General features: G+C 40.1%; 1 protein-coding gene across 1 annotated transcript in view; it reads right to left on the bottom strand.

The window, feature by feature from the left end:
• Nucleotides 1–12991, bottom strand: part of LOC105252883 (serine-rich adhesin for platelets) — a 38853-nt gene extending 25862 nt beyond the window's left edge. Inside the window, exons 1-5 of the mRNA XM_025414615.1 lie at nt 12361–12991; nt 6583–7443; nt 5148–6004; nt 857–944; nt 181–518 (exon numbers count right to left, since the gene is read on the bottom strand). Coding sequence (XP_025270400.1) covers nt 181–518; nt 857–944; nt 5148–6004; nt 6583–7435 — 2136 coding nt within the window. The 5' untranslated portion in view covers nt 7436–7443; nt 12361–12991. The remainder of the gene's footprint in view (nt 1–180; nt 519–856; nt 945–5147; nt 6005–6582; nt 7444–12360) is intronic.
• Between the last annotated feature and the right edge of the window lie 5 nt (nt 12992–12996).

The raw sequence follows: 12996 nt of genomic DNA, 5'->3' as shown, positions 1-12996 counted from the left end.
ATGCATGCATTACAATATATGTATGTGTATACGCATATATGTGTGTGTGTGTGTGTGTGTGTGTGTGTGTGTGTGTGTGTGTGTGTTGTAACATATTCCAAATATAGATCTCGTGATCAAAAAGTTTCTACTAATTATTGTAATCCAAGTCATTTTCAATATATTCTTCTTTTCTTTTACCTGAACGGCACTTTTCATATTAGCTATAATACTGGGTTTTCTCTTGCTGGCGTCCGACTTGCTCCTCGGCCTGAAAGCATCAAAGAGCGCCGGCTTTCTCGTAGGACTAGCGGTGTCATCCGTAGTGCCGCTGCTTCTTCTACGTTCCGTGCTATTACTACGACTATTACTGCGACTGGTGGAACCGGATCGAGTACCAGAAGTCTTTCGACCGCCCTTGCCAGAACTAGATGAGCTTGACGCTTCGGTCGTCTGCGGAAGAGGTGTCGATTTTCCAGAACTGGGTGCACTTCCATAATTCGATTTTTTTATCGGCTTTGAATGCGAACCCCATGTATCTGTAAATCAAATTATTTTGATCATCATTATCCTTTTTACTTAAAAATGATGATAGCTTCTACTATTTCCATTAACATAATACGTAATTATTTAACTGTTGTTCTCTCTCCCTCTCTCTCGCAATAAACTGCGTTTTACGTGCAATTCCATTTACTCTCTATTTACATATGCTATTCTTTTTCCTTCTGTTATAAAAAATTATTTTTTATTAATAAATAAAAATCAATAATATTATAATATATGATATGCGAATATTTTAATAAAACGTAAATACTAATTGTAGAAATTGAAAAAAAAGATGTAACGATTGCACATACATTACCAATTATTAACTCACCTGCTCTTGGCCTGTGACCTTGAGATGCATGGCCGGAATTGTCCGCATCCTCGGTTACAATCGTTGGAAGTGGTTGTGAACCAAGTTCCTAAAAGAAACAAAGATTAAAAAAAAAATATATGCCGATATAAAATCTCTCAAACATCAAAAATTTTCTGCAGTTCCAATGACTACGAAAGAGTTATTATAAACCGTGAACCGAAGGCGGCGCACAAGATTAGATATCGCTGTTTAATCACACGATAGATGATATAGCGCGATTATATTTACGCAAGCTTTTCACATATCATCAAGTATAATACAAGATATTTCGTGTTGTGAAATTTTTTATTGATTTATTTTTGCATTAAAAAAAGGAAAAAGAAAGAAAGATTTTGACTGTACATATATATATATTATATACACACACACATTGCAGTCGCATAATAAAAAGATACATCTTTCAAATATTTTCAACAAAAAATTTATCCAACAAATATACAAATAATCTTCTAATTTTGTTTGCGACTTTTAAAATGCAAATTTATTCGTTTTCTTATATTTAGCTAAATGAAAACCATACAGTAAATTGTGTACAGTAAATTATAAATCATATTATTTGTTATCGTTAATTACTTACATTTACTTGAAAAAAAGAGCAATTTTTTTACTAAAAATCATAATAAACGACGTAATTCCTGAATTATAAAACTAATGTACTACCTCTTAGATTACGTAGCATCAATATTTTTATTTGTTTGCCAATGCATGCCCCAAAAAGTTTCTAAAAGACGGTTCTAGTCATTCCCACGTTTATATGTATAGTCTATCACAGAAATAGAGTCGTTAACAATACGGCGAAAAAAACGACAATGAGTTGTAAATCGAGTATAATTGCGAAATGAGAAAATATTGATAGACATCCCGTGGTGTCGTTCGTTGTGCGCATTCATGTGAATTCTTGCGGAGCACAATGGGAGATGGGATCGAAGAAGATTGCGACAGGATGGCGACCTTCCTTCAAGAGGTTCTCATTTTCGTTATTCTCTCTTTCTCTCTCTGTCCCTTTTTACCCCTTAAAATATCGTTTTAGCTAAGCCGCCATAATGTTAATCATTGAGCGAATGGAATATTAATTTTAAGAAAAAAACATATACCTTATAAGTCCCGTGATATTCTGGGCAACGATCCAGATACGGCACCAAAGAGTATTTTCGTATTCTCCCGAGAGATACCGACATCTTGACACATTGAGTCGAAAACAATATAGTTCTCAAATATTTCTTGCCCGGATATTGTACATCCGCGACATTTCGATGACAAGTAACAGGTATTCCGATAATGAACATCCACTATCGCAATCGCTATCTTTTCGCTCGTATTGATAACGACTTTCCTTTGGACAATGATCATGCTCATCGTCAATAATATTGTTTCTATTGTGTATCAGATAGATGATCGCGATAATATTTCCTAGACAACTGTCATAAGGCCATTATCACCAATTATTAAGCTAATTCCGTGTATCATCTGCGTGTATGTATGTGTGTGTGTGTGCGCGCGCGCGTGTGGCAATCTACATTTTTATCATATTTTACGTGGGATACAGCTATTTTATTTTCTAAAAAACGAAAAGTAATCTATATTTTCAAAAAGAAAAGAGAAAGAGAGAATATATAGTTATTGTATAATTTTGAATTATATTCAAGATATATTTTTGCACTCTAAATTCTTATAGACACGCTAGTCTATTTTTTCCAAAATATTTTCGATGAAACCGCATTGCATCAGAAAATAATGATTTTAGCTCTTCTTTACATTTTTCTTTTTTTCTTTATGGTCAAAATATCATTAAAAAATCGGAGGAATTCTAAAGTGCATTCAAGCATGTATAATAAACGATATATAATAGTATAATAATGAATTGAAACGACAAAAGTTACAAAAATATGCGGTAATCTTGGAAAAAATGTAGATACTGTCCAAACTTTCTTACGCTACGACATAACTAAATTTCCTTTGTAATTATTATAATGTCGTTTTAAGTACAGCGCCAAGACGACGAGCATGGAACGATCAGACACGTCAAAATATTTATTCATAAGGCCTCGCAATATCGGTAATTCCTCGTTTGAATAAATCGATAGAGCTTAAAGGAAGCCTCGTATTACTTTCCCCCATCCCTTTCATGAGATGTTGGAGCTACTACATTGGGATCTGGGACGAAAAACGATACTACAACGTTTAGAAACATATATAATATCTAGTCTTATTTTTGCTATCTGAATAGCTGAGCGACAATTGATAATTAACAATCGTGCAAATTTTATTTTTTGTCAAATTCATCACACAAATAATCAAAAATTCGCCCTTCTTCGAAAAAGAGGAGGAGAAGAAGAAAAGGAAGAAGAGGAAGAGAAGAAGAAGTTAAAGTTTTCGAGCTCTTTGCGATCGATACTGCTGCTTTCATTTTTCGAGGAGTGCAAGATGACAATTGATTGCGAGTATTATTTTTGTATTGTAATTTACAAAAATTCATAACGGGGATTTTTTTCTGGCGATGACTTTTGTGTGACATGCAAAAACTCGTAAAATAAAATGCAGAAATCTGCACTTTGTTGGAGTAATGACAATGTTGGGAGGGAAAAAGGAGGAATCGAGATGCCGATCGATGGATGAACGAGCAGTTTATTATACGACGCGAATGACGCATTAAACGGGCATTCACTCACGCGACTACTATCGCTCACGGGCTTTGGGTTTGTATGCGGAAGCATTGTTACGAAAGCGCGAAACAGCCGTTTCAACCGTTTTTACGTTACAGCACTCAAAAAAATGTTTTGCTAATGTAGATAGATTTCTAGATGTCGCAACCAAAATTTATCGCTATTTTTTGTATCTGATAGAATATCGTTTGTCACAGCTAGAATTTATAGCAGTAACATTCTAGCAATATCTGCTAGAAAATTTAAATGCTATTGTTAGATATTAATCATTGCATTGGATAAATATGAGTTTCAATACTGCAGCAAGAATAATTTTTGTAAAAAATATAGCTGCTCATTATAACTGCAGCAGCGATATAATATGTCAATGTACTTTAGATATCATAGCTAACTTATTTTTATTCCATTGCCCGCATTTGATATTCATTTCTGCATGGATATTTATTCTGTCTTCTACGATACATATATGAGAATTCACTATAAAAAAATTAACCGTCTGCAGTTAATTTTTGGAGCTCTAGGGCTCCTCTCGTAAAAAATGGAAGAGATGCGCCTATAACAGTCTTCGAGCTAATGCGCTCTTTGATCGATAAGCCGTGACTCGCGAGACCTGTGCCGCGGCTTTATATGATGTCTTAGATGGATTCTACTTTCGGGTTAGGCTTTTTACCTTTCGCCACCTAGCGGCGATAATGTTGCGCAATTGTCAAAAAGAGATAGACAGATTAGGTGCGTTATACAAACTATATTAAGTATCAGGATTATATATTAATTTGTCTCTTGTTGCTAGTATTTTCTGTATACCACAGCCAAAATTTATATCAAGTATGATTGATCATAACATGGATAGACGCCACAGAAAAACTTTCTTTCTAAATTTCACAAACAGTTCAAATATAAATTCTGTCTCTGTCATTTAGATTGATTACGTGCAACATATATACGATATTACAACATTTGCTAATCGTTTATCTGCCTCAGTTAATTTTTCGCACCTAGAAAATTTTTGCTATAGTTGCAAGATCATTTTTTTGAGTGAGCAATAATAACGGAGCAAGCGCGCATAAGCATCATCGATGAGCCGATATGCGTACATCTTAATAAAACGTTGTGCCGAAGAAATGCGCGCAAATACGCGACGAGACGAATCTAATTTTGCTTCGTTACGTATCACCGACTGAATATAATCGTGATTCGATCGAATAGAAAACAAAGGATCGACAGAGCGAATGGACAAATTATTCGTAGCATCAGCGAGAATCGATCGACCAACTAGGCTCGCCGTTGATAAATTTGTGAGACTGCTTCTCTTTGCGATAATTGATTAATTAATTTTAAGTGAAATAAATGTAGGATGTCGACGAGAGGCGATGATACTGCGCGGGACTGCGTGTACGCACGTGTCATTAGTTTGTCATTATCGATTCTTGAAAAAAATAACGAAAACGGCAGAAAAAGTTGCGACTAATTTCACTTCTCTTAAAGTCTCTTTATAAGTCTCTCGTTTCTCTTTCGACAATAAAAATCTTTTTCTCCGTCAATATCGTTTGGGTTCGAAGAATCGTGGGAGAGATAATAATACTCACTCGTCGTTTTCTCTCCTGCACGAAATCCACTCTGCGTATCCACACTTCCTCCGTGGAATCGTAATCGAGAGTGCTGGTGCTGCTCGCCTGACTCTTCATCTCGATCAAACTGCTGTCAAAGAATCTTTTGTCGAGATGTGGACTCGGCAACGGACTAGTCCTCGAGAAAGTCATGCTGGTGGAGTACGAAGGAGGATCCGTAGCGGGAAAAGTCATGCCTGGACCGGTGGTGTGTCTTCTCCGAAGAGGAGGCTTTGTCGTAGAAGTTGGCGATGTCACTGTCGACGTTGTGAATCTACCGGAGATTGATGTCGCAACCGTCGTCGTCGTCGTCGTCGTCGTCGTCGTCGCCGTCGTCGCTGTCGCCGTCGTCGTCGCCGTCGCCGTCGCCGTCGCCGTCGTCGCCGTCGCCGTCGTCGCCGTCATCGCCGTCGCCGTCGTCGCCATCGCCGTCGCCGTCGCCGTCGCCGTCGTCGTCATCGTCGTCGACATCGTCGTCGTCGTTTCCGAGATGGTGGTGCCTGTTGCCGATGTCATCGTTGTCGTCGCAATCGTCGTCATCGTTGTCGTCGTTGATGGCGGCGGAATCATCATCGTCGTCGTTGTCGTCGTCGTCATCGTCGTCGTCGTCATCGTCGTCGTCATTGTCGTCGATAACGATGGTGACGATGGTTTCGCGTCCGAAACACTAGACGTCGGAAGAGATTTTTCGTCAATCTTCTCGAAACTGGAATTCTCCGAGGAAGAGGGGCTCGATGCTTTTGATGTCTTGGAAGAAGCGCTATCGGCCTTTTCAATCTTTTCAATCATCGATGCATCTTTCTTGTTGTCGACGTGCGGACTATCGGCATTCTTCCCTGAAAAGTCACAGTCTAAACGCCACGTAACGCGACAAAGCCTTCATTATCTCGTTCGTACAATTTCCAAGGTCGAGCAACGACACAAAGACGTTCCTGTGACCTCGTTGAACAGTTCGCGGCAAATAAAACTATCACGAGTGCGCGCACCAATAAAAGGCAATCCTTGCTGTTGAATTAATGAACGAAAACGATATTATTATTAAAAATAGATTGATTCGCGATACCGCGTATAATGCATATAAAGAAATAAAGAAGCTTTTCGCGCGCGCGACATCTTGATATTTTATATCTCGAGTGTGTCCTTGTAAACGGTCAAGGATCGTGTCGATAAGAGAGCGAAAAGAGAAACGTGTTATAAATATACACCTAGGCGATCGTTACGGAGTGACTCTTTGCGCCGTGCTTTGCCAAAGCGCGAGCACGCTGGCTAATGTTAGCTCTCATTGGACGAGCTCCTCGTAATAGCTTCCATGTATTTCGCAACTGTATGTTTTTCTCGGTAATTGTTCGCGCGAAACAATTAGCTTTCAGAGTTCTCTTTGAAATTACAAAGGAAAAAAGCCGTCTTCTCTCACCTTCCTCAGTCTCGTATTCGTCCTCTTCTCGGCATTCCGACAATCTCCTGCCCCAGGGATACGGGCTATGCGTTTGATTCCTCGACGGTAACCGATTGACATGCGACAGGAAATAATGATGAAAGAAACTGTCCACGCCGTCCGAATCCTCTCCAGACGACTGTAACATATCCTTGAGCGCCGCCAGGGAGGTGATGGTGTTGTAATTAATTGCCGAGACCAGATCATCCTCGATGTCACTATCGTCGGTGGTATCCTCGTTCTTGGACGCGCTTTCCTTCGGTTCCTCCTTTGTTTCCGCTTGCGCCGTCTTGGTCGTTTCCGTCTTCGACGGCTCCGTCTTGTCTTCCGAGCTTGTTTCGGACTCGTCGTCGGAGATGCTGGTGGATGTGCTGTCGCTGGACGACTCTTGCTCCTTTTTCTCATCGTTCGTCTGCGTTTCCTTGCGTTCCTCTTCGCGCTCGTCGGCGATATCCTTGCTCTTCTCGTCTTCTTGGTCGATCGACAAAGCTTTCGTCAGCGTTTTCATCTCATTTTTCAAATTCATATTTTCTAAAGACTCGCGCTTGTCCTCTGTCTTCATTTTTCTCGCCTTCCGCCTGGTCGACTCGTCGTCGTCGTTTTCGTCCCCGTCCCCGTCGTCGTCGTCGTCGTCGTCGTCGTCGTCGTCGTCGTCGTCGTCGTCGTCGTCGTCCTCGTCTTCGTCCTCGTCGTCGTCGTCGTCGTCGTCGTCGTCGTCGTCGTCGTTGCCGTCGTCGTCGTCGTCGTCGTCGTTGTCGTCTCGCTTTTTACTATCTCCGTTCACGTCGCATTCGTCCGACTCGTTTTGCTTATCGTTACCGGTATTCTCCATCGAGGAAACTGAAAGAGAGAAATAAATTGTCACTTTTGCTCGCGCAAATATACAAAAAGAGAGTACAAAATTATGACAAACTTAAATTTTTTGAAGACCATTTGTTTAAAAGAAAAATTTGAAATAATTTTTCCAAAATTGTGACAGGAGTCTCTAGCGTGCAGTGCATATCGGTGGATATAAATTTTTATTTCAAATTCTCAGTTAGAGACAAGAGACTGTAAACAAAATGGCACGGTCGGTTTTAGTACGTTAGGTCTATATACATATATCGTAGAGTGTAGAGCCAAACGCACGCGTGCTATAGTCAAATAGTTTGGCACGAAACGGAGAGCGGGTGTTTTACCACTTACTGCAATGCGCAAGCGACATAATGCTTATCCCTACCATGTATATTATATTATATCGTATATAGCGCGTCATCTCTACAAGTCGGTCCGCGAGGAGCGCTTTAATACACCCCGGAAGGAGATAAACTCGCAATTAAGTAATATTCCCGGAGCAGATTTCATAATCATCGTGTTTTAATTCAGCGAGGAATGACAATGTCGCGGGTGAATCATAGACCAGATGTAAGATTGCAAAAATGAAAGCAATAGCGATGAAATTTTAGTGGTTCTTTGGCCGAATGCCAAGCACGGTGCGAATACTTGTTTACCGCGTCGTGGTCGTCGGTGACGTAAAACGCTATTCGAACGTTACTCGTTGAAACCGATCCCCGAACGAGATGTAGACACGTGACGATTTATGCAAACAAGGACAAGGAAATTTACGACTAGATTTTACATGCCAAAAATTACTTTAAAGATATAATTACAAATATAAATGTTATATATAAAAAGAATAATTCAGATTATATATATTACAAAATTATTATAACGATATATATCGTAATTTTTTCCATGTCTTTTTCCTTGTAAACGATTGCTTGATAAGATTGTAATTTTCGCTGTACACGGCGAACGATACACGTGTCTTTGTAATCATTCGCTATACATATCGCGACTATATTCTATCCTCTCTTTATTAAATATTCGATAATATATACAGATTATTTTAGGAAAAATTGTTTATCTTACATCTCGACATAAATGGCAAATTTACAATCAAATTATTCTTATTCGGAATTTGATCAACAGGTGTTTTTTTTCCATCATGGTGTCGACAAGTAGCGAGGGTAACTTTTGCGAACGTTTATAACGACTGAGAAATTGGCGAAGCGTTCATGCGTATGCGCTCGGGAGCCTCGGGTATCTCTATACTACATATTGTATAATGTCTTTTACGTGATATATTAATATACCCGTCGGCATTAAAAACAAACAGCTGTTTCAAGGCAGACGCCCACCGTTGTTCGCGCGTTGAACCGTTAAACGTTAACCCCATTATGCAATCGCACAAGTTACTTTCGCATCGCGCTCAGGGTGCGCGTACGTAATTAGGCTCTCTGTATATTTAAAACAGTTGTGTACAGTGTACAAGCAATTGTAAAATCATTTCATTTGGTGCGAATATTTTATCAATTACTCAACACTGGTAAAATGTAATTAATATTAATAGCTTTGATATTAGATGATATATAGAAGCGTATTTTAAGATCTCTCTAAATAAAAACAAATGTTATTTTTTTTATTTGAATTGTTCAAGAAGAAAACTTTTGAAACCAGACATTACAATTTCCAACGTGACGAGAATAAGAAAAGTATACGCGTTTTATCTTGGTCGTCTGTTTCTGACGATTACGCAACGACAAAATGAAAAAAAAAAGTTGCGAATCAAGCGACGTGTTACTACATTTATCCATAATACGCGTTTATACGACCTTTCTCTCTCGCTCGATTGTTCGTAGTTGAGGTATAAAGATATAAAAATGCGAGCGTACAAAACTATAATGCGTAATGGCCAAATTATCGCATGTATAACGTAAACAAGAGTACGTGTGTCTCAAATATAGTATCCTAATTGTATTCTATTTGTCGATTTGTGGATTTTTTTATCGCGCGTGATCCAGTACACGTTATGTATACGATTGTTTCGCGCGTGGTCATCCAAGTGGTTGACGACAGGGCGATCCATCTTGGCTCGACCGCGTGACGATGATGGTAAGCACGTGCTCTGTGTCAATTATCGTTCGTAATGAATAAAGCGACCGCGAGCGAAAGAATCCTACACGCGAATCGGATCAAGATCGTTATTTTGCGCGCACATTATTTTTGTCGACATTGCGGAAAAAAAGGAGCATCGAGATGAAACAACCATTACTACTTTCAAATTTCGGCACACATTCGGATTATTTGCATGTAACGGATGCATCTCATTATTACATCATTCCATTTGTTTCGGCGAATTATTCGAGCGCAAACGTGAGAGAAAGACACATTTCCGGCTGCGAATGCGAGCACGATAATTGACGAGATGCACCTCGACATGTATGACATGTGACAAATAAACGATGAAAAGTCATGATGGAAAAGCATATTGTCGGAGCATATTGTCGAAAAAGTTTCAGAAATGTTAAGTTATTATCTAGATAGAAATTTTCTTATGTATACACACACACACACACACACACACACACACACACACACACACGCACACTCTTGGATCGATAGCGTGGCATATGTACAATATTCGAGAGAGAAAATACACAAACAATCGCTCTGCTATATATACATGTATTTAAAGAAATTGAGCGTTTTAACACGCAAAAATAGAAACTCGAAACAATATAAACAGTATCGTAATATTAAACTGCAAATTCCAACGTGTTGCCAAAAATTTCCACGGATGAAATCGAGATGTTATCGAGAATGATGACGACGAGTTGGACCCGATTGATAAATCTTTGTCGCCACGTTGTCTGCCATGGATCGAAACAGTCTCCACCACCGCAGCAAACCATCTCGTTATTCGACTTGCCAAGTCGAGCCAAGATGCACGAATGTCTTTTATAACAAGAGAAACAACCAACATCTACATTACATTTATCGTTGCAGTTACATTTGCCGTTGCGATATAATTGGAGTGATTATAATTTTATATCGAAAAAGAAGCAAAAACGAAAAGAGAAAAGAAACAGAAATGTTTGACAAAACAATTTTTTCATTTCCGCGTATTGTAAAAAAATTTACGATTCGACGCTTCTCTCTCTTCAGACCAAGACCTTTCTTTTTTCTCTTACGTAACAAATCGCAACTAATTAGTCGATATTCTTGACCTTGCTATTTATCGTACTGTTGGAACAATTCTGGATACTCTTTCGACAATTATCGATATGCCTAAAATATCATCTCTCCCTCTTTCTTATGAAAACAAGAATAATTCGATAAATAGATTTATCGAATTATTTTTTAGCGAGGAAGGATATCGTTTGTCGAGATGATAAATGTATAAGAAAATTGACGTTAGGCGAATCATATCATAAAATCAACGATAATGTATCGTGCATCACTTATGCATCATCATTACAAACAGCATTATCGTGGCTTGTATAACGCTACGTTAAGACCGTACGTCGGTGTATAAACCGATATAATCGTGGTCTTTACGATTATGCTCTCCATCAGACGATGCGTACATACATACTTGCATTTTCACCACGTGCTTTCAATAAACTAGACCGCCGAGTAACGGTATAACTCGTCATCGTCGCATCTCTAGCAATCAATTTACTTGCGCACACAATATGTCATTCCAAAGTATCATATATATATATATATATATATATATATATATATATATATATATAAATGTAAAAGTACCTTAGCTAATAATTTTTAAATTAATTAATTACAGCACGATACGGAAACAACCAGTTTCGATTGAGTTTTGATTATCGATAAATTTATTGCGCAGCACTTTTTGCATTCATTGTAAGCACTTTTGGTATTCTTTGCTCTCTCTCTCTCTCTCTCTCTCTCTCTCTCTCTCTCTCTCTTTTTCCAACATCTAAATATATATTTGTAGTTTATTTCACTTTAAATGTAGAAATTTTGGAGCAACACGAACAAATCAAAATGTACATTTCCTGTACTTAAAAGAATAAATATATTTTTACATTTTTGAAATTGTACAGAGTTGACACGATAGAAGAGAAAAAGTAGTGACGGAAAGAGAGAAAACAAGTGGAAATTTAAGTGTTTATTGAGATTTTATGCAAAACTTGCATATATAAAAGTGATTGTGCATGTGCGAAATAAATGCATCGCGAAACAAATCCACTCGATTTTTTGTCGCGGCCACGTGTTACAGTAATTGAGCGAAATAATCGATGAGGCGACGAATCGACGCAACAATGTCCGACTACGCTGTCAAAAGAAGGGGGAAGGGAGGGGGAGAAATGTAAAGAAGAGTTTGCACATTATCTTAACGCGAATCGCTGTAAATAACGTAGCTCGGGTTCGGGTCACCTCGGGATAAACCAGGAGCCAGGAGGCAGGAGGCAGGAGGCAGGTCGCGATCGATTTTTCTCACATTCGCGCTCGACTCGCACGCACGTATTATTGCTCCGCGCGCGTGCGAAGGTTAGGCGAAGGATAGGTTTCGCGTGCAAATAAAAGGGATCGCGAGACGCGAATCACGAGCCTTGCCTGCCTCGCCTGCTTCGTCTCTTCTCGTCGGTTTTCCACTACGATTAGCTGCGGTTAAACAGCTGCGCGCTCGACAAGGCGCGAATACGAATGGCACAAGTGGCACAAATGGCAGTACGAACGAAGGAAGCGTCCTTGTTTCTCGCGGAGGGTCAGTCGTTTGCAACGATATCGATCGGTCGATTGAGTCGGGCCGATTCGCCTCCTCGCGCTAGAGCGACGAATAAATTGCAATATATACATCCACGCATCGTGTGTGTGTGTGTGTGTGTGTGTGTATGTGTACATGCGTCGAAACTTATCGAGCGAGATTCGAAGCACCATGGTTTATCTAACCTCGAAAGATGTCTTTTCTTCTCTCCCTCCCTCTCGCTTTCGCTCTCTCTCTCTCTTTCTCTCCTCTCACTCTTCCTCCTGTCGATGGCGATGGCGACACGACGATAGCTTTGAATCTCGGTCTCTTTCCTCACTCGCACTCGCGATTCGGCACTCTTGTGGGACGGAGTAACGTACGCGAACGATACGACAGTCCTTGGCGGTGGCGCGCATTTACGGGCCGTGACACGGCCGGCAAACTCGCAGCTCGCACCCTTTTCGGAGTACCGGCAAGCGCCGATTATCCGTATTGCTTTACGCGTATCGGCGACATTTAAGAGGCGAGCGTCCACGAGTCGCAAATCGACTGTCGCGATTACCGTGGCCGAGTCAGGCGGTAGCGGGTACGCGTTGGCGTTCGCGTTCGTGCCGCAGTCCCGATACGATTACGTCGACGCGAGCGACACGCTGCATCCGGAACGAGCGGATTAGAGGTCTGCTTGGAAAACGGACGCAAAGTGTAACGCGGCTATACGCGGCCCGTACAATCTGTCACAATTCTGTCTCCCACGGAAAATCCGAGGGATATTAAATCGAAAGACGTAACCGAAAACTTGCCCGTGCCCGTGCTCGCCCGACTCGACGAACCAACCTCCG

This window comes from Camponotus floridanus, unplaced genomic scaffold (genome assembly GCF_003227725.1).
Source record: "Camponotus floridanus strain SB8 unplaced genomic scaffold, Cflo_v7.5 scaffold86, whole genome shotgun sequence".
Lineage (NCBI taxonomy): Eukaryota > Metazoa > Arthropoda > Insecta > Hymenoptera > Formicidae > Camponotus > Camponotus floridanus.
Note: the sequence above shows the minus strand (reverse complement) of the source record. Positions and strands in the feature narration are given on the sequence as shown.